The sequence below is a fragment of the Phacochoerus africanus genome, chromosome 9 (genome assembly GCF_016906955.1).
Source record: "Phacochoerus africanus isolate WHEZ1 chromosome 9, ROS_Pafr_v1, whole genome shotgun sequence".
In the NCBI taxonomy this organism is placed as follows: domain Eukaryota; kingdom Metazoa; phylum Chordata; class Mammalia; order Artiodactyla; family Suidae; genus Phacochoerus; species Phacochoerus africanus.
The window spans coordinates 57,774,622-57,796,701 of record NC_062552.1 but is presented as its reverse complement, the minus strand read 5'-3'; the positions used below and the strand labels follow the sequence as shown (position 1 = coordinate 57,796,701).

The window sequence follows — 22,080 nt, the reverse complement described above, 5'->3', positions numbered from 1 at the left end:
ACCATCCAGTTCACTCTTTGTGTATACTCTGTTCAGTGGGCTTTGGCAAACATATGGTGATATGTCTCCACCATTGTAGTATCATATAGAATAGTTTCACTGCCCTAAAATCCTCTGGGCTCTGCTTATTCATCCTTCTCTCCCTGCCAACCCCTGATGACTACAGATCTTTTTACTGTCTCTCCGTAGCTTTGCCTTTCCAGCATGTCAGGTCAAACTGTATGGTGTATAGTGTTTTTCAGACAGTTTTCTTTCACTTACTAGTACACGCTTGTAGTTCCTCCATACCTTTGTGATAGCTCTTTTTTCTTTTTTTTTTTTTTTAAAGCACCAAATAATACTCCATTTACTGAGCATACCACAGTTTATCCATTCACCTACTAAAGGATGTTTTGATTGCTACTAAGTTTTGGCAGTTATGAATAAAGCTTCCATAGATGTTTGTGTGCAGGTTTTTGTGTGAACATTTTTGACTCATTTGGGTAAATACCAAGGAGTGTGACTGCTGGATTGTTTGATGAGTATATTTAGTTTTGTGAGAAGCTGCCAAAGTGTCTTCCAGAGTGGCTGTATCATTTTGAATTTACATTAGAGTTGCTGTTGTTTCATACCCTCACCAACATTTGATGTCAGTGTTTTGAATTTTTACCATTCTAATAGGTTCATAGTGGTGTCTTTTTTTTTTTTTTTTTTTTTAGTGGCTTATGTAGTTACCAGGCTAGGGGCTGAATTGGAGCTACAGCTCCTGGCCTACATCACAGCCACAGCAATGCGGAATCCAAGCTGTGCCTATGTCTATGACCTATGTTACAGCTCATGGCAATGCCAGATCCCTGACCCACGGAGCAAGGCCAGAGATTGAACGCATCCTCATGGATAATAGTCAGATTGGTTTCTGGTGCTCCATGAAGGGAACTCCCTGGTATCTCATTTTAGTTTTAATTTGCAGTCCCCTAATGATATGTAATATTGAGCATCTTTATTTGTGCTTATTTACCATCTGTGTATTTTCTTTGGTGAGGTGTCTGTTAGAACTTTTGCCCATATTTAAATCAGTTTGTTTTGTTTACTTATTGTTGAGTTTTAAGAGGTTTTTTGTTTGTTTGTTTTTGTTTTTTTGCTTTTTAGGGCCACACTCATGGCATATGGAAGTTCCCAGGCTAGGGGTCTTATCAGAGCTATGCCACAGCTGTAGCAACATGGGATCCGAGCCAAGTCTACGACCTACACCACAGCTCATGGCAACGCTGCATCCTTAACCCACTGATTGAGGCCAGGGACCAAGCTGAGTCCTCATGGGTCCAGTCAGGATTGTTAAACGCTGAGCCACAAAGGGAACTTTTGCGTTTTAAGAGTTCTTTATGTATTTTAGATAACAGTCCTTTATCAGATAGATGTTTTGCGGCTTATCATCGTATCCTTTTGTGGCTTATCTTATCCTTTTGATGAAGAGGTGTTTGGAAACAATGTTCAACTCATTTATTAGGTGTCTGCTCTGTGCTAGACGCTGAAGTAGAGGCTAGGGTTGTAGTGGTAAGAAAATCAGACATGGCCCCTGTACTCAAAACAAGCAGGGAAGATCAAGATCATCAGGTGAGTATGGTCAAGTGCTATGATGAAGGCAGTTCAGGGTACTGTACTACTAGCAAAGCTAATCAGTCCGAGGAAATCCAAAGAAGCTGTTATGCTAACATTTAGAGAGAATTATTACGTTCTATGAACTATCCCATTTGCTAACTTAATCCTCACAATAGCTCTGAGATTATTACTATTGTTATCATCATCCCCATTTTATGATCTGTAAACTGAGACACAGAGAAGTAATGGCGAAGGTAAGATTTAAACACAGGTGAGGTTGCTCCAGAGCCTGTACTTTTTTTTTTTTTTGTCTTTTTTAGGGCCCCACCCATGCATATGGAGGTTCCCGTGCTAGGGGTCGAATTGGAGCCTCATCTGTGACCTATGCCACAGCTTACGGCAATGCCAGATCCTTAACCCACTGAGTGAGAGAAGGAATCAAACTCAAATCCTCATGGATACTAGTTGGGTTCTTAACCCGCTGAGCCACAGCAGGAACTCCAGAACCTGTACTCTTTACCACTACACTGTACTAAAATTTCTTAATTTCCTGGAGGGGGTTGGCACTTAAGCAGAAAATCTAAAAGTGATTAGCTGAAAGCTAAAGGTAATGGAAGAAGAAATCCTCTAGGCAGAGGGAACAATGTGCGGCAAGGCTAGAGCTCAGAGAGAGCAGGGCAAATTCGAGTATCTGAAAATAAGGTGTAAGTAGAGCAAAGGAGGGACTTCCTGTCGTGGTGCAGAGGAAACAAATCTGGCTACTATCCATGAGGATGTGGGTTTGATCCCTGGCCTCGCTCAGTGGGTTAAGGATCCAGTGTTGCTGTGCGCTATGGTGTAGGTCGCAGATGTGGCTTGGATCTGGCGTTGCAGTGGCTGTGTCGTAGGCCAGCAGCTACAGCTCTGCTTATACCCCTAGCCTCCTGGGAACTTCCATATGCTGTGGATGCAGCCCTACAAAAAAAAAAAAAAAAAAAAAAGGAGAGCCTAGGGTATGTGGCTAAGGGTGTCAGTCAGACCATAGAATAAGTTCCTGGTAAGCCATCTAAGGAGTTTAGCATATCCTAAAGGCAGGAAGCAATTGACATGTTTTAAGAAGGAGAAAAACACGTTGGATTTGTATCTTGAAAAATCACTAAGAGGAGTTCCCGTCGTGGCACAGTGGTTAACGAATCCGACTAGGAACCATGAGGTTGCGGGTTCGGTCCCTGCCCTTGCTCAGTGGGTCAAGGATCCGGCGTTGCTGTGAGCTGTGGTGTAGGTCACAGACGCGGCTCAGATCCCGCGTTGCTGTGGCTCTGGCGTAGGCCGGTGGCTACAGCTCCAATTCAACCCCTAGCTTGGGAACCTCCATATGCCGCGGGAGCGGCCCAAAGAAATAGCAAAAAGACCAAAAAAAAAAAAAAATCACTAAGAAATGCATTGGAGGAGAGCAGAGTTGGGTAGGGAGTCAATTGAAGTACTGAGAGAGGGATAATGGCCTGCTGTAGGTAGATGGAAAGAGGTGAATGGAATTAGGAGAGACCGTACTCAGAAGGAAGAGTTGTTAGGACTTTAGTGGTTGATTGGCTGTGAGAGTTCAGAAAAAAAACCCAGATAGGACTCTCAGACCATGGTTTGGGCAGCTTGTGTGTGTGTGTTTTTCCTTAGGTCCATACCTGCAGCACATGGAAGTTCCTAGACCTGGTGTCACTTTGGAGTTGGAGCTGCTGGCCTGCACCACAGCCGCAGCAACTCCAGATCTGAGCTGCATCTGTGGTCTACACTGCAGCTTGTGGCAACGCCGGGTCCTTAACCCACTGAGCGAGGCCAAGGATTGAACCCACGTCCTCATGGATACTAGCTGGTTCTTAACCTGATGGGCTGCAACAGGAACTCCCTTGGGCAGCTTATTAAAGAGAGTGGTGATGCCCTGAACTCCAGCAAAGTAATGTGGGAGGGGCTGGAGGATCAGGGGAGAGAGGAGTTAGGATTTGGATTTGTTGAGTGACGAAAGTTAAGCAATTGGCTATGCAGATGCAAGGTAAGTATATAGGTCTAGCGCTTAGGAGATTCAGTACCTTTATCTCTGTATATGTGTCATTATTATATAGGTGGTAAGTTATAAATTAAGCCATGGAAGTAAGAATGGACTAGTCAGTAATTTCACACATTGCTGAGAGAACAAGTAAGATAAGGCCTGCAAAGTCTTTATTGGTAATTTTAGCAAATGCAGAAGCCAGGATACAAGTATACTAGATGAGGTGTGGAGGGAAGATGAAGAGTTAGAGACCTGGATTTTTAATTTTGGGATTCCTAAAATTGAGAGAGCCTCAAACATGTTTAAAAGTTGATAAGAAGGAGTCCAGGAAAGGGGAAAGATGGGAGAGGCTGGAGATGAGATTACAGAAAGAAGTCTTTGCCTAAATTTAATAGGATGAAATCCAGAGTCTTCATAAAGGAATCAGATCCAGGAGGAAGGACAAGAACCTGCAGCAGTTTCCATTGTATAAGGCAAGGGGAGGAATTTCTTTGTTGGATGCTAGGAAGGGGAAGCAGGTCTCTTCTGATAGCTTTAGTTTTCATTGCAAAGTAAGAAGTAAGGCTTTCTTCTGAGAGTAGGGAGCAGACTGTTGGCAGTTTGGAAACCGTCAGAAGAGGATGTTGGAAATAGTTGCTGTGGAGAGTGAGAGTGGCAGCAATGATGTCTGTCATACTAACATGAACGTTGCCGGGCAGTTTTGAGGGCCCCGATAGGGTTGATGACTGAGAATATATGGTGGCACCAGTCTGCATTAATTAATTATAAGTAACAGTGTTTTGAAGAAAATGAGGTTCTTTTCTGGGCAGCTACCTTATTATTTCAGGAGTTATCTAGGGTTAGGGTTAGGGTTAATGTTTAAGATTTGGCTCCTTGTTTTCCCCATAAAAAAGAAGGCCGTAAGGTATACAGATGCAGTGGGTCATAAGAAAATAAAATGACTTTTGTTTAAAACCTTTTCAGTAGTGGGACCTGGACTTTTTGAATCTTTTGTGATTTTCAATACCACTTCTATTTAAAATAGGATTTTAGGGGCGTTCCCACTGTGGCTCAGTGGGTTCAATCTCTGGCCTCTCTCAATGGGTTAGAGATCTGGAGTTGATGTGAGCTGTGGTGTAGGTCACAGACACAGCTTGGATCCCATGTTGCTGTGGCTGTGGTGTAGCCCCGCAGCTACAGCTCCAATTCGACCCCTAGCCATTTGCGGCACATGCAGCCCTGTAAAATAAAAATAAATAAGTAAATAAAAGATTTATGGTATAGAATTTTTAGAGCAGGGAAAGAGGCCTTTGACGTCTTATTGTTTCTTTTTGACCAGTGGTTTTTTTTTTTTTTTTTTCCAAAAGCAGGAGAATATTTGCTAAATGAAATCTTACAGAAATGACCCATATATAAACAGCTGAAAATAATAGTGCTTTGAAGTGAGCTGGTAATTAAGACCCCCAAATCTGAAGTCTGACTACTCAGACTTTAACCTGGCTCTCTTTCTTAGCTGTGTTGACACGAAGCTCCAGTTTCCTTGCCTGTTGGGATAATAATACCTACATCATAGAGGATTTTTGAGTTTTAAATAAGATACATTTTATTTTATATATATGTATATTATATCTTAGTACAGGACTCTGTAAATGTTAGTTTGGGTTAAATTAGTTAAAGCAAAGCTAGGGACCATTCTGACAGCCCTTCCTGCCTGCTTCTTATGTTGCTCTGTTTGACGGTTCCTGTAGTACCTCCCTGAATGGAATATAGTTTGAAAACCATTGATCTAGTTTGTCTCCCTCAGTTTGAAGGTGAAGAAACTGGGCTCTGGATTGAGGAATAGCATTTTAAAGGTCACAGACCAGTTTCTTCTGCTCTAGGCTACACAAAACTGTTACTGCTCAGTTAAGCTAGATAACCATGTCTAGAGGCTGTAGCCTTTCTTAAGGTGGTATGTGAAAAACAAGCTGGAACATTGAATTAGAAAGCTTAGTATTCAAAAAAACTATAAAGGAGTCAATTGATAAAGTAATATGGAATGTCTTTATGGTGTGTGTTGTGCTCAGTAAAGATGGATCACATAGATGGACTGAGTAGTTTCTTATATACCGTTATTGTTGATTCATATAAATCTAATTTTGAATAGTCTTTTTAAAAAGAATATTCAGCATCCCCTGGGAGGAAGTTCTAAGAATTTTGATGATCGCTGAGGAAACTACCTAATTTATCTTATGATAGAACTATAATTTATAGCAAATATGGGCTTTCTGCCACCAAATCTTGGATTTATTCTTTAAATGGTGATGAAAAGCTCATAATTTTTATGGTAAATGATGTGTGAAGCATAATCAAAAATATGGTGTCTGATATATATTGGTAATAAATAGTTTGTTACTGGCAATTCTTGTGAAATGTGATTTAAATCATAAATTATGCCCTTGGGTCTTAATTACAAAGTTCTTTGTAAGATATTGTGCTCTTATTAAAAAGAAGTACCGTATAATTGTACAGATGTATATTGGAAAAAACATTGTTCTAGATTATGGGGATACAAAAACGAAGAGGCATGGTGTTTGCCATCAGAGAACATTCATTCCATCTCAGGAATTGTGAGTTGTGAGTTCCTGCAGCTTTTCTTGAGAACGTTTTATGTCAATCAGTACTAAAAGGCTTGAAATCATGCCTACTTCTTGATCTAACACTCCTATTTCTAGGAATTTGTCTGAAGAAGACAGTCTTAAGATGTGCATAAATATTCTAACCTTAACCGTAAAGAATCTCACCTCCTGAGAGAAGGCAATTTTTTTTTTAATAAAAAAGGAGAAGTTATATACAAGTGGTGACTTGATTTGGCAAAAACAAAAGTCTCATTTTCTCCCCTTTCCTTGCTTTCTCTGAGTGAACAATAAAGGAGGAAAAAGACAAGACATGTCATTCACAGGAGTTCCCGTTGTGGTACAGCAGAAACAAATCTGACCAGTAACCATGAGGATGCGGATTCCATCCCTGGCCTTGCTCAGTGGGTCAGGGATCTGGCGTTGTCGTGAGCTGTGGTGTAGGTTGGCAGTTGTAGCTCCGCTTTGACACCCTAGCCTGGGAACTTCCATATGCTGTGGTGCAGCCCTAAAAAGCAAATAAAAGGAAAAAAGAAAAAAAAAATGTCATTCATTGATACACAATGCAGTGATTCCTTCCTCTGGCTTATTCTGCAGTGCTATACTCTTCTCTTTCCATCCTGGTCATTGTGACTCTGGAAGCATTTCTGCCCCTGAAGGCTTGCCCTGTAGTCTTGGCCCCAGGTCTGAGGTTGGGTTCATCAAGGATAGAAGTGGGTCTTTCAGAAGGCTGAGGAGAAGGAAGAGGTTGCAGTGGTGGAGGGAGGAAGCTTAGGGGAAGAAGGGCCCCTATCTTGTTGAAGGTTGCACAGAATTTGGCTTTGTCATCTGTGGAAGTGGAGCAGCTAGAATAACCTGGCCAAGTTCCTATCAGAATGGTCTTTCTGGACTAAGAGGAATCTCATCTGTTGAGCATGAGTACAGAGATTTAGCTACGAGGATGTTTACAAAGCTACTAATAACCTGAACTAAATTATGGAGATTAGTTGAACTGGTGTGCCCACATATTAATAAAAAAGTGAAGAATATAGCAGTTTGTATTGACAGTATTATAAACAAAAGAATATGTATTTTGTAAATTTAGTTGTGTAACCAGCATTATAGCCTCGTGCCTGGCTTCCCTTCATTCTACCCACCTTGTAAAATTTTCAGCTCTGGGTACATATTATCCCATGCTTTCTTCATTCCAATTCCAGATCTAAAGATTATTAATTACTGAATTTAAAGCCAAAGAACCATGCCATTTGATCGTCAGTGCCTCTCTCTCTCTCTCTCTCTCTTTTTTTTTTTTTTTGTCTTTTTGCTATTTCTTTGGGCCGCTCCTGCGGCATATGGAGGTCCCCAGGCTAGGGGTTGAATCGGAGCTGGAGCCACCGGCCTACGCCAGAACCACAGCAATGCGGGATCCGAGCCGTGTCTGCAAACTACACCACAGCTCAGGGCAACACCGGATCCTTAACCCACTGAGCAAGGGCAGGGACCGAACCCGCAACCTCATGGTTCCTAGTCGGATTCGTTAACCACTGAGCCACGACGGGAACTCCAAGTGCCTTTCTTTTGTTCATTTCCCATTGCCATTTTCCACAACGACACAAGGGTAGTTCCCAAATTTTCTCCTTTCCTCATGACTGTGGTGCACTTCTCATCCTTTCACATGGCCAGAACGCCTAAACTTCCTTCTATTCTTCCTCTTGATTCTCTTTATGATCTCCAACATTTTAGATCTATTCTTTAATTGAAAACTATCCTGTCTTATAATTGTATGTGAACAAGTCCTATTTCCCTTGAAAACCTTGAGCACAGGGACGAGTTATTTTGTATTGAATTTCTTTTGCCTAAAGCAATAGAATGGTAGTAATTCATTTCAGACCCATTGTTTCTAGGTGCACTGTACTCTTTAGCAGTATTGCTACAAGTAAATATAGTAGTTTAATTCCTTGTTTGATGGGTTGTGTGTTTTGTCTAAGGATTTTAAATTTAGATAACATTTATCAGTTTCTTGTTGAACACAGATTAGTGGGAAAGTTGCTTGGAAATAATTTTTTTTTCTAACGGTAGAATACTAATTTGCATTTTCTGTTTTTATTAGATAAGACTATTAGTAATAGAGTCACAAATAGCCCAATTTGCTATTGAGCAATTATTTTATAAATAAATTTATAGAACTGAGTATTGCATACAGTTTTTGTTAAAGCACACATGCTTAACATTTAGAGTAAAAAAAAAAATTGTATTACAACATCTTTTTCCTTTTCTCCCCCCCCTTCTTTTTAGGCCTCATCGCTACGGTTTCAGAGTACCCTGGTAATAGCTGAGCATGCAAATGATACCCTAGCACCCATTACATTAAATACCATCACTGCAGCCAAACGTCTTGGAGGTGAAGTGTCCTGCTTAGTAGCTGGAACCAAATGTGACAAGGTGAGAAATTTTTAAGGTCAACCATAGCAAATATAATCTCCATCAAGAGACAGGGAAAGATGACAACAGAGAATTATGCTAGGACTGTAACCCAAACTGGGCTCTAATCCTCATTAACTGGTCAATGTCACAACCGTTACTACATGTGAAAAAGGAACTAAAAGGCTTGCTCAGTAAGCATTTTGTCTTTTGAAATGAGGTAGAATATTTGATTTAGTTCCATTGGCACCATCATGTGCCATTGGGTACCAAGGAGAGTGATAATATTTGAGTCCCCTTAGAGGTTAATAGCCGATCTCTTTTTTGTATTGATGAATATACTTGCTAATTGCTCTTAATTCCTGAAAGTGGTAAATCTGGAAAAAGTATCATGGTGTTAATTTTTAATTGGTGTAAGAATTGAAATAAAAGTACTGTGCTTTCCAAACCCTTGCTGAGACTAATAGATGTTCTTCATTTTGGTTGAAATGAGGCAACGACAGCTTTGTAAACTAACCCCCTGGAAAGGAGCTATAATGTGATTTGCAGAGTCTATATCTCTGGGCTGTTGTGTAGTTGAAATCGTGCCGCAATTGTGCTAATTAAACTTCCCTAGCTTGAGCCACCAGTTCCCTTTCACACTGTACAGCAGTTGCTGAGTGTGTAGCTGGGGGCTTAGACTTCAGAGAAACAAATCTGGAAAACACCATGTTTCTTTTTAGAGGATATAATTTATTTTTGAATAACTGGCATTGATGCAGAACTGATGATATGATGCAGGTTCAGAATGTTAGTGTTCCTTCTGTCCAGTTGGTACCTTAAAAGATTATGGGGTTATGTGGCTTTCTTTACCCAAATCCTACTAACAACTGTTGAATCTTGTATGGTTATTAATGACAGTGTTTGAAGATATGGCTAAGCTATCCTTTTGGTTGCCCTGCCATATATATAAGTTCTGGATTTTTTTTTTCTTTTTTTTTTTTTCTGGTCGCCCCACAACGTGTGGAGTTGCCAGGCCAAGGGTCAGATCTGAGCCACAGTTATGAACTATGCTGAAGCTGTGGGAATGCTGGATCCTTAACCCACTGTGCTGGGCCAGGGATTGAACCTTCATCCCAGTGCTCCAGAGACACTGCCAATCCCATTGCACCACAGGAGGAACTCCTACAAGTTCTGGATTTGATTTTTTATTTGGCTGTAATTTTAAATAATTATTCTAATATGACTTGAAAAATACTTGCTATTTTCTTTACACTATTTTGACAAAAATCTAAACAAATTATCTTTAGTTACAGTCTTATCATGTCACATTCTAATCTTAAAAACAACCAGTACCTGTATATAGACACTGTGTTAATAGCCTAGGCAGATTTCAGTTTTTTTACAGTTTTCTGTAGCTATTTATCGTAAATAGCAAGCAACTCTTCTGTGTAGTGCCTGAAGTTTTTGCCAGTTGGGGAAAAAAAAAAAAAAAAGATATTTTTGATAGTGTAAGATTGTCTGCCAGTGAATACTTGGTTCAGAGGAGGTGCTTTTTTTGCACTGCATTCTTTCTTCAGTGATTATTGTTGCAACTTTACCATCCATTGAGGGGAGTGGTGGCAGGGCAGGAGGCACAGCCTTTTTTATGCCTACTCATCAGTGAATCAGTGTGGGGGTAAATAAGAAGACAGAAGATCATAATGTGATTGCTGTGTCTCTGCTAAAGCAGAAACCAGTCATACTATAATTAAAGAGACTTAAAAGAAGGAATTCTAGTTGCCCTCTGTATGTAGGAAATCTGAGTGATCCAAAAGCCTTCCTAGAACCTCATCCTGACTTTAAACAGGAGAAATCCAGAATTAAAATAGAAAATATTTTGCTTCATCGAAGGTAAATATATGTAGATGGGCAGGAATTTAGTAGTTGAGAGTGGACTGATCTATCTATAACATTTTCTTTATTGCCCAGATTCTCTGATTTTAATATCATCAGAAATTATTATTGCAAAATAAAATGCAGTGGCCTGTATACCTGTGTGGTTAAGTCCTGTTCTTCTCCTGTAGGAACCATAAGTGTGAAATGTGTGGGCTGTGGTGTTATTGTGTGAGAGAGAACCTAACCATTGCCTCATTTTCTCTATTCCAAAAATGATAAACTTCCATTTGCATGGTGTAAAAGGAAAGAGCACAATTTACAACTCAGTTCGAATAGACAATTGTGTTAACCTTGGTTTTTCAGTTAGTAGTTTTCTTTTTCAAGGTAGAAGTTTTTGTGTAAGGTGAATGGACAGATCAATTGGCTTAAGATTTGCTTTGTTAAATAATGTTTTTTTTCCTAAGTACCCCTTTTCCAAGTAAGAACAATTTGGTTGGCCATTAAGATGTTACGCTCTTGATATTTGTAGTGGTGGCTCTCTTTGTATCTTTCTGTTAGATGGATAATTAAAAACTGTTATTTATAGGTGGCACAAGATCTCTGCAAAGTAGCAGGTGTAGCGAAAGTTCTGGTGGCTCAGCATGATGCCTACAAAGGCCTCCTTCCAGGTGAGCTTTTCCAGTGGAAAAAAAAATGTAATGTCTAAATTATTCTTGAATATATGAATATGAAAATATCATGAAATGTGTTTATCAAATGTGTTTAATTCTCAGAGGAACTGACACCATTGGTTTTGGCAACTCAGAAGCAGTTTAATCATACACACATCTGTGCTGGAGCATCTGCCTTTGGAAAGGTGAGAAGATTGAGAATTGGAATCTGATGTCACTACTTGGAAGGGTTAGATTTCATTGTGCTGAAAATGTCCAGCAGACTTTGTTTAGATAGCTAATCCTGGCCTTCAGAATTAAGGTTTTGCTGAAAACTTCATGCAGAACTCCAAAACTTACTCTTTTAAACTTATTCTTTTGTTATAATTTCTGTTAAAGTGCTATCTCTAGGCTTTCAACTTTTGTCACAGAGACAATTCTCTTCTTTCAAGACTTTGTCATAATTTATTAGAGTGCCATTTTCAGATTTCGTCATGGAGAAAACTTTTTTCTCTTTTTAAAAAAGCCTTACTTTTCTTTAAAAGCAATGTTGAACTGTCTCATTTTGCATTTGTCTCATTTGTATTAGTAACCCATCATAAACGATGGGTTTTTTTGGGTGTCCGATGGATATTTAGAAAGGCAAATTCTGTCTACTTAGGGGATTTGGGAGGGACTGTGTGGTGGTTGAAGACATCCTTAGGGTAAAGAAGGCTGTAATCTGATCATGTGCATTGTGATGTGTCTGAAGAAAGAATGTGCTATCAGATGGGTAGGGGTCTGCATGAAGTTTTAAAAAGGGGGACCAGGGATGTAGGGGGAGCCCAAGAAAGGGAATTCATCAGTGGTTCTTCTTGATCCTCGTTATTATCCTAGCTCCCTTTTCTTTTATCTCATTTTTAATAAGCTGAAGTTTGTAGTTTTTTTTATACCTTTAAAGATGATACATTAAGCACATATTATAAACTGTGCATGCAGTATAGCAGTATGCAGAGCAAGATATCAACCAGCTCTCTTCCCTCTTCTGAAGCATAGACATTAACAATTCTGTATTCTTTTAGGCCTTTTCCTGTGGATTTTCAAACTATAATACATGTAAAAAATAATTGGATCACATGTACAAAATCATTTACCTCTAGAGTGGGATAATGTAGTAGCATGAATTGTTTTATGACTAGTGATTTTTACTTGAGTATGTCTTAAAAATATTTGCTAGTGGAGTTCCCGTCGTGGCGCAGTGGTTAACGAATCCGACTAGGAACCATAAGGTTGCGGGTTCGGTCCCTGGCCTTGCTCAGTGGGTTAAGGATCCAGCGTTGCCGTGAGCTGTGGTGTAGGTTGCAGACACGGCTCGGATCCCGCATTGCTGTGGTTCTGGCGTAGGCCGGTGGCTCCAGCTCCAATTCGACCCCTAGCCTGGGAACCTCCATATGCCGCAGGAGCGGCCCAAGAAATAGCAAAAAGACAAAAAAAAAAATTTGCTAGTAATATGTCTGTCTCATTTTAAAATGGCTCCATAATATTCCATATTTAGCCAAGGATGGACTGTTAGGTTGTTTCTTTCTTTTTTTTTTTGCTTTTTAGGCCCTCACTGATGGCACATGGAGCTTCCCAGGCTAGGGGTCGAATTGGAGCTACAGCTGCTGGCCTACACCACAGCCACAGCAACATCAGATCCAAGCCACGTCTGCAGCCTACACCACAGCTCATAGCAATGCTAGGTCCTTAATCCACTGAGCAAGGCCAGGGATCGAACCCACAACTTCATGGTTACTAATTGGATTCATTTCTGCTGCGCCACGACGGGAGCTCTGGGAACTCTGGTTGTTTCTAATTTTTTGTATTTATGAACTTTGCTGCAAGGAAACGTCCCTGTATATTCACCTTTGTATTCGTGTGCTGGTATTTAGAATAGTGTTCTAGAAATGAAATAGCTGAGTCAAAGACTTTTTGCTTTTAAAACTTTGATACATATTGCCAACTGCTCTTTTAAAATGATGCCTCAGTTTATATCCCACCAGTTACATAACGTGCCAGCACTTGCTTTTGTACATTTTAACATTTTTCCACCAATCCAAAAATTATGTCTTTAGTAATTTTGCATTTCTTTGATAGTGAGATCAAGTATCTTTTAATACAGTTATTGTTCATTTTAATTTCTTCTTTGAATTGTCTCGATTTGACTTTTTTTCCCTCTTTAATTTTGGTATAATTGATTTTTTAAATATGAGTTTGGAAAATAAGATATAAGCTCTTTTATTTATTAATCATGTTGAGTGGCAGTAGCAGTGAGTTCCCAGTACATTGATCTCTTTTCTTGCAGTATGAGCAGTGTTTGTGATTATTGCTTCTAGACATGAATCAGTGCATACATGCTGGGATCCTGCACTATGACCCATGTAAATTAATCTAGTTCGGTTTTTTTTTTTGTCTTTTTTTTAGCTATTTCTTGGGCCGCTCCCGCAGCATATGGAGGTTCCCAGGCTAGGGGTCGAATCGGAGCTGCAGCCACTGGCCTACACCAGAGCCACAGCAACGCGGGATCCGAGCCGTTGTCTGCAACCTACACCACAGCTCATGGCAACGCCGGATCGTTAACCCGCTGAGCAAAGGCGGGGACCAAACCCGCAACCTCATGGTTCCTAGTCGGATTCGTTAACCACTGCGCCACGACGGGAACTCCAATCTAGTTCGTTTTTAACCTCAGGATTTGAACATTGAACTCATTAAAATTTTTCTTTTAGGATTAGTAGAATCTCTAGGCAATAATAGAATTTTAAACCTACCTTGTAAATATGTGAGTATAATGAACAATATTTCCTTTAATAGGTTGTCACATTGCAGACTATCATAAGTTTTCTTATTTTTGTGTGGGGTTTGTAGTTGATAGGTAAGCTGGTTCTACAGAGGTATAACTCTGGGCTAGTCATTTATCTTCCTGAAATCTGTTTTTAGAATATGTAAAATGACGTGGTTAGCAAGTGATGTCTGTGATCTACAACTAGAGATGTTAAAAAAAAAACCAAAAAAACCCTCTCTGGTAGGTTTTTACTTTCCCTGGAGATGATTAAGTCAGAGGCTTGACATCCAACTACCTTGTACTTTGGGATGTTGTGGGTGAGTGTTGAACTAAAAGGTCTTTGGGGACCATTCCATTTCTGGGAGTTTGGGTTCTGTGTTGGATGATTTAAACAATTTCACGAATCTTGAGTTTCTATGATGACGGTTTACCTAAAAGATTGTTAAACCTAGTAATGGTGTCTGTAGTATCTGATTAGCTAGAATTGGTTTTTTTTTTTGTTTTTTGTTTTTTTTTGGTCTTTTTAGGACTGCACCGTTGGCATATGGAAGTTCCCAGCCTAGGGGTTGAACCAGAGCTGAGCTGCCGGCCTACACCACAGCCACAGCAACATGGAATCTGAGCTGCATCTGCAACTTACACCCAGTGAGTGAGGCCAGGGATTGAACCCGCATCCTTATGGATAAAAGTTGGGTTCTTAACCCACTGAGCCATAATGGAAACTCCTGGTGAACTAGACTGTATTATTCTGACCTTGATTGCTATGTTGTAAAATAAGGGAGTTTTGAGAACAAGGGGCACATATTAGCAGGGGCTGTAGCCTCTGAATGGATTTGGAAAGAAAAAGAATTCATCAAATGAAGCTAAACAATCTGCTCTATAAGTCCTTCATTGTGTTTTAAAATACCACACTTTTATACTGGCTTGTTAGAATTTTTAAATATTCATCTTTTTGTGCATTAAAAGAACACTTAGTTATTGCCTCTTCTTCCCTGAAACCATGTGATGGAGCCTATAAAATGTTGTAGAAATGGATCTGTATACCATCTTCTCTCTCAGGACATTTAAACAGAAAATCAGACTTGGAAAAACATGTGCCTTTAAGAACTGTGGTAAATGTTTTTTTCAAGATGTGCTAAAATAAAACAAGGGATGATAGAAGTACAAAAGGTAATAAATTTCAAGAGATTTAGAAAGTTTTAAAACTTTAAAAATAGGAACAATCTGTATAACATAAAATCTGTAAGAGAATCTGCTCAGCTGGTAACAGTATTCTAGCAGAATTTCCTTAAACAGTTAAAGAAGGTGGTTCAGGAAAAGAATTACTTAATGACACAGCCTTTGAGTGCTAACAAATTTGGTTTGTTTTAAAAGCAGTTATCTTCTAAACCTCTTATTTACCAAGTTAGAACTATGTTTAATGGCATTTTAATTGTTTTCCCAAGCTCTTTGTTTCCTATGAAATCTTAATTTTTTCTAATTGTTTTATAAACTACAGTACTTTTTAGTAGCTCTTTTATCAAGGTTGGAAGGGGATTACTATATAAATAGGTAATAATAGACTGAAAATTAGAAAATCTTTACTATTTGAAGATGCAGCAGGAGGAAATTTGACTCAGGCTGTCAGAATCAATAGCAACAATTTATATAGAACCACTTATTAGCTATAAGGTAGAGACACAAGAGAAGTAGAAGCAGAGAGCCCTCTGCTCTCTGGGGGTTTATAAATTTAGTTGAGGGTCTTAGAGTGTGTGTATTAAAAATTAAAACAATACATCTTAGTGCCTATTTATTAGTACAACTGTACATGCACATGGGAGGATGCCGAATAAAGGAATGATTGGAGGATAATCCTGACAGAATTCTTAGTGGGACAGAGAGGACTTGGGAATGGAATGAGGAAAGGAACTTGAACTCTGTTATTTAAGGAAACTTTGCTTGCTAAACGTGGTGTCACATACCAAGTTGTAACTCAGCCAGTTAAGAACCCGACACAGTGTCCATGAGGACTCATGTTCGATCCCTGGCCTTGCACAGGTTGCAGATGCGGCTCTAGCATTACATTTAACAAAAATTCTACAGAGTTTGCATTTAGAGAATGTTATTGCTGATATTGTATAGCCATCCATCAGCATGTATGTAAGTCACTACTTATTTTGCTTTTAGAACCTTTTGCCCCGAATAGCAGCCAAACTCGATGTTGCCCCTATTTCTGACATCATTGCAATCAAATCACCTGACACATTTGTGAGACCTATTTATGCAGGTGAGTACCCAAGGAAAATAACCAGTATGTTAAATTTTTGAAAAATTTTTTAAAAACAAAAGTAATCTTGAAGATAGGATTTTAAAGCATAGATCACCTTAAAAAATTTGTGAGGAAAATCTTAGAATTGCTGCTAGGCCATGATATCACATTCCCTCTGATAGATCTAGAACACATTACTTTCCTTCCTGGTCATTCAGTATACAGAGTGAGATTTTTTCAGTGATCAATAAAAATTAGATTTACTATTCAGTATATTTTATAAGTGGCACTTGGAAAAGCAAAACCTTCTGTTTTTTAAAGTAGTGTTTTCAATCATCTTTGCTGCTTTTACTTCATTGCCATCTGCATTAAGAAATTCATTTCAGTGTCTCTTTATTTGATTGCTCTTTTGCCAGGCATGCTGGTCTCTAGTGGGGCCAGAGAAGGCAGTGAACTTTGTTTTGATCAAAGTTGTGTGTTTTAGTATAAATGGTCGATTCTCAAATCAGATTTTTCATTTTTAGTAGTGTTTAGAGGGAAATACGCAGCCATAGTTTAGGTCATTCTTAATGTGATTGTTAAGCCATGAGAAAGGTCTCAATCCTTTTAAAATCTTGGCCTATCCCACTTCTTGCTTGTCCTTTATGCCCTATCACGTTTTCACTTAGCTTCCTTCCTTAGCATTCATAGTAGCTTCATTTGTTTTAAGTTGTTGTACTTCATGTTGTTGAGTTACACATTATGTTGTTTTTGGAGAAGGAAGCTTTTGTCTCTATACCTTTTAGGAAGAGCATACCTCATTAGTTTGGCTGCCTTTTCCAGTTTGTTTCTTCCAGGCAGGTCAGAATTTGTTCTCTTTTTAAAGACATCCAAGGTTATACAGATATCCACTGATAATGTTTCTTCAGTGTAATAGTCTGTTTTCCTATACTTAATAGGGGTAGAAAACAACTAACTTGTCCTTAGTTATTTCTTCCTTTTCTTTGTGAAATAAATTCTGAACCTCAAGGAAATACTTGGGTTTTGTTTGTTTTGTTTTGTTTTTGCCTTTCATGGTTACTTTTTTAAAAAATAAATGTGTTTTTTAGGAAATGCTTTATGTACAGTGAAGTGTGATGAGAAAGTGAAGGTGTTTTCTGTCCGAGGAACATCTTTTGAAGCTGCAGCAACAAGTGGAGGTAGTGCCATTTCAGAAAAGGGTAAGAGTTCATTTGTATTTGTGTTAGTTTCTTATATTTTTAGTTCAGAGTTTTATATTAGAATAAAAGATGGCCTCTAATTAAATTTCTAAGGCAGAGTGTTTGAGAGTCGAAATAATTGATTTTCCCAAGCTTATACAAAAAGAAGTATTATTTATGACATGTCTTTTTCATAATATTTTTGGTACTGGGATAGTTGCTTTGGTATGTCAGAGGGGTAGGAGGATGGGGTCCATCAAGATTAACCTGTTGGAGTTCCCGTCGTAGTGCAGTGGTTGACGAATCCGACTAGGAACCATGAGGTTGCGGGTTCGGTCCCTGCCCTTGCTCAGTGGGTTAACGATCCGGCGTTGCCGTGAGCTGTGGTGTAGGTCACAGACGCGGCTCGGATCTCACATTGCTGTGGCTCTGGTATAGGCCAGCCGCTACAGCTCAGATTCGACCCCTAGCCTGGGAATCTCCATATGCCTCGGGAGCGGCCCAAAGAAATAGCAAAAAGACAAAAAAAAAAAAGATTAATCTGTCGTATTGATTTTTTACTCTCCTCTGTTTCCTACTATAATAGAGATTCTGTACGATAGGAGAATGCCATAGTAGTAAACATATGGAGGGTGTTACGCTTTAACATATACAGTATCTTATTAAACCTTGTAGAGAGAGGATTACTCCAGTTTTACAGGTAGACTCAGAATTAAATGACTTCTCAAAAGTTATACACCTAATGAGGTGAAGGCTGCAATCTAGTTCCCTTGAATCTTTCCAGAAATCAGAGAGAACGAAATGAGAAGAACAAAAAATTCATATAACTAATAAACTTAAATTTTATGGAATTCTTTAAGTTTATTCTCTTATAGAATTTTACTTGAACTCATAGTCTTTGTTTTGTTATGTATATCAATATGCGCAGCATCAAGTGCGTCCCCAGTGGGGATATCAGAATGGCTTGACCAGAAATTAACAAAAAGTGATCGACCAGAGCTGACAGGTGCCAAAGTGGTAGTTTCTGGTGGTAAGTGGAATATTTTAATTTATTAATTTTACAAGATGGTGTAAAGTTAAAATGCTTTTATTAGTTTTTATTTCAGAGGAGCACTGATTTTTTCAAATGTAAGAAGTAGATAAGTTGCAAGTATTAGTCCTCTTGTACTAAATGGGAAAACGGAATCATGAGTTTAATACACAGTTTGCTCTTCTGTTTGCAAATGTGTGTCATTGGCACCAGGGGGAGCATGGTGTAAATCTGAAGTCCATAGCTTTGCAACTTGGTATCTTTGTCTTCTCTGTTATTTCTAAAGAGTGTGGTTGGCTTCTGCATCATGGAAAGAACGGGTTGGAATCTCAGGACTGTGTTTTATGATTCCCACCCTTGCTCTACTTTGAAAGACATCCAGGGTTGTGCAGACCTCTATGAATAACTCTTTGAAAGTTTCCTCGCATTTAATATCAAAGCTGTTGATGCTTCATAAGACTTGCTTCTTATTGTATATCATGCTCCTTATTTTAAAAATACAATCATAATAAATAAATTTATAGCCCGCTGACTTTCTTTTTAAAAAGTAATGTTATGATTTAAAAATCTTTCCAAAATAAACATCAAATGAAATAATTAAGCTTCCAAACAGCCTCATATTGCAAGTGGCATTGAGAGGAAATAATTTAATATTTCAGAAAGGTGTATATCTGACTAATCCATTGACTTGTTTGTTCAAGAAATGTTTACTGGGTATGTGTTCTTGGTGAGGGCCATTGCAAAGTGCTGGAGAAACAAAGAGGAAAGGCAGATTGTTCTTGCTCTTAAAGGAGTTTAAAGTCTAGAGGAGTGACTTCCATGCAAATAACAACTTCTTTCAGCCATTTAAATATTGCTAAATACTGTGAATATAGCAGTGACCAAGATAGATATGGATCCTCTATTTAAAGTGCTTTTGTTCGAGTGGAATTTTGTGAGTTAATTACAGTAGTGTTGAATGCTTTATAGGAAATGTACGAGAGTGTTACTGGAGAACTCAGGAAAGGCTTTCTAGAGGAAACGGCAGGGGTCTAACATGAAGATCCTCTCATGTATCCAAAATTGCAAAATTTTTGTGGAATGGAGTTTATGTTTGGTTAATTTATTTTATCTTTTTAAATAAGGTCGGGGTTTGAAGAGTGGAGAGAACTTTAAGTTGTTGTATGATTTGGCAGATCAACTACATGCTGCAGGTAAAATTATTTCCCTTAGTTGAAAAATGTTACCATTTCATTGGAAATTTTTTCTTCATTATTTCATTTGTGTATAGGTCACTCAGAGCTACACATTTTTTGCTTTCTCTGGTTTTCAGCTTTTCTCTCTGTTTTCTAAGTTTTTTTAGTCTCCAAGTAAATGGTGTAGTATTTAATGAGGAAAGGGTGTCCTCATTCTTTATTATTTATGTGACGTTCTTAACATTTGCCAAATTTTAGTAGTTGTTTCCATTAAAAAAAAAATCAAATGTCAGCTTCATTGTCTATATCAGATTCAGGAAGGCCCTTGTTATTCTTTTTATTGGTGGTCTAATGTAAATCTCTCATACAAAGAGAAATCAACATTTAACATTATTTTTTAAATTTATAGAGAACATAGAACTTTATTAAAAGCGTCTTAAGAATGGAGTGAAAAATGAGAAATTTTAAAGTATTTTAGTTTTTAATTATGTCACTATTACATGAGTATATCCTTGTTTTTATAAAAATGTTTCTGTTCTGTTCTCCCCTTTTGAGAGTTTTATGTATAACCTTCTAGGATTTTCCTCTGGTTTTATATCACCTAATATGTGCAGCCATAGGAACAGTTATGATTTTGTCTGAATAAAGGTTTGATATTGACTTTTTATAATCAGTTGGTAGTATTTGACTAAAGGTGTTTATTTCATTTATTCATTCTTTAATTGAACAGATGTTTATCAAATGTTTCCCATGTGGCAGGCACTATTTTAGGAGTTAGGGAAAAAGCAGTGGACAAAATAAGCAAAATCCATGCCTCGATAGACGTTACATTTCTGTTTGGTGAGTCTAGATTCTGTATGAGTTTCCTGTGGGTTACTGTAACAAATAACGTTAACTCAGTGGCTTAAAACAGCAGAAAATTAGGAGTTCCCTGTCGTGGCTCAGCGGACACGAATCTGACTAGTATCCAAGAGGACGTAGGTTCAATCCCTGGCCTCGCTTGGTGGGTTAAGTATCCAATGTTGCTGTGCGCTATGGTGGTCGGTCACAGATGTGGCTCAGATCCCACATTGCTGTGGCTATGGTGTAGGCCGGCAGCTGCAACTCTGATTTGACCCCTAGCCTGGGAACCTCCACATGCTGTGGGTACAGCCCTAAAAAGATTTAAAAAAAAAAAAACCAAAAAATTTCTCTCACAGTTCTAAAGGCCTGAAGTGTGTTGAAATTAAGGTGTTGACAGGGCCATACTCCCTCTGGGGGTGAATCTGTTTGTCTCCAGTTACCAGAGACTGCCCTGGCATTCCTGAATTTGTGGCCGTGTCACTTCAGGTTCTGCCTCTGTCTTCCTATAAGTTTCTTCTCTCTGTATATGTGTCATATCTCCCTTTCTCTCCCTCTTACAAGGATACATGTGATGACTTTTTTTTTTTTTTGACTTTTTGCCTTTTTCTAGGGCCGCACCCACGGCATATGGAGGTTCCCAGGCTAGGGGTCGAATTGGAGCTGTAGCCGCCAGCCTATGCCAGAGCCACAGCTAGGTGGGATCCGAGCCGCATCTGCGACCTACACCACAGCTCACGGCAACACCGGATCCTTAACCCACTGAACAAGGCCAGGGACCGAACCCACAACCTCATGGTTCCTAGTCGGGTTCGTTTACCACTGAGCCATGACGGGAACTCCTATGATGACATTTAGAGCCTACTTAGATAATCCAGAATAAGTGCCTTTTCCCAAGATCTTTAACTTTATGTCATATCTGCTGTCATACAAGTAATCAGAGGTTCTGGATATTAGAAAGTGAGTATAACTTTGGAGTGGCCATTTCTCTGCCTGCCATAGACACTAAACCCAATAAATTAGTAAATAATATAGCATGTTAGAGGGTAGTAAATGCAATGGAAAATAATAGAACAGGAAAAGGAGGATGACAAGTATTGGAGAGGGAGGGTTACAGTTTTAAATAAGCTGGTTAGAGTAGGCCTTGATAAGGAAGCATCCAAATAAAGGTATGAAGAAGGTAAGGCAGCAAGCCATGAGGAGACCTGAGTGAGTGTGTTTCAGGTAGAGGGACCAGGAAAGTGCAGAGGGCTTGGCTAAAGCAGGAACATGTCTGGCCTCTATGTTGAATAGCAAAGAGGCTAGTGTGGCTGGAATGAAAAGTGCGAAAAGCGTGGGTCCTAAGAGATTAGATTGGGAGTAATAGACCAGGTCATATAGGGCTTGGAGGCCTTTTTAAGGAGATTGGTTTTCTCTGAATGAAATGGGGAACCATTAAAAGGTTTGAGAAAAGAGTCGCATGATTTGACAAATATTAAAAGAATCACTCTGGCTACAACTTTGAGAATAGACTATAGAGTGATAAGTGCAGTAACAGGGAGCTCAATTAGGAGGCTGTTTCAATCATTCAGGTGAGAGATGCTCATGGCTTGGACCAGGTTAGTAGTTGTAGACATGGGCAGAAATAGTCAGTATCAGGGTATGTGGCTGAATGTAGAACTCTTGGGATTTCCTGACAGATCGAATATAGATTCTGAGCAAGGTTTTATC

At 39.0% G+C, this 22,080-nt stretch overlaps 1 protein-coding gene across 2 annotated transcripts in view; it reads left to right on the top strand.

Moving 5' to 3' along the window:
- The window catches only part of ETFA (electron transfer flavoprotein subunit alpha), an 88,502-nt gene that overhangs the window by 4,808 nt on the left and 61,614 nt on the right, over positions 1–22,080 (top strand). For both annotated transcript variants that reach the window (XM_047795479.1, XM_047795480.1), the window contains exons 2-8: positions 8,467–8,613; positions 11,036–11,117; positions 11,223–11,305; positions 16,066–16,165; positions 17,236–17,346; positions 18,254–18,355; positions 19,480–19,548. In XM_047795479.1, the coding sequence (XP_047651435.1) occupies positions 8,467–8,613; positions 11,036–11,117; positions 11,223–11,305; positions 16,066–16,165; positions 17,236–17,346; positions 18,254–18,355; positions 19,480–19,548 (694 nt within the window). The remainder of the gene's footprint in view (positions 1–8,466; positions 8,614–11,035; positions 11,118–11,222; positions 11,306–16,065; positions 16,166–17,235; positions 17,347–18,253; positions 18,356–19,479; positions 19,549–22,080) is intronic.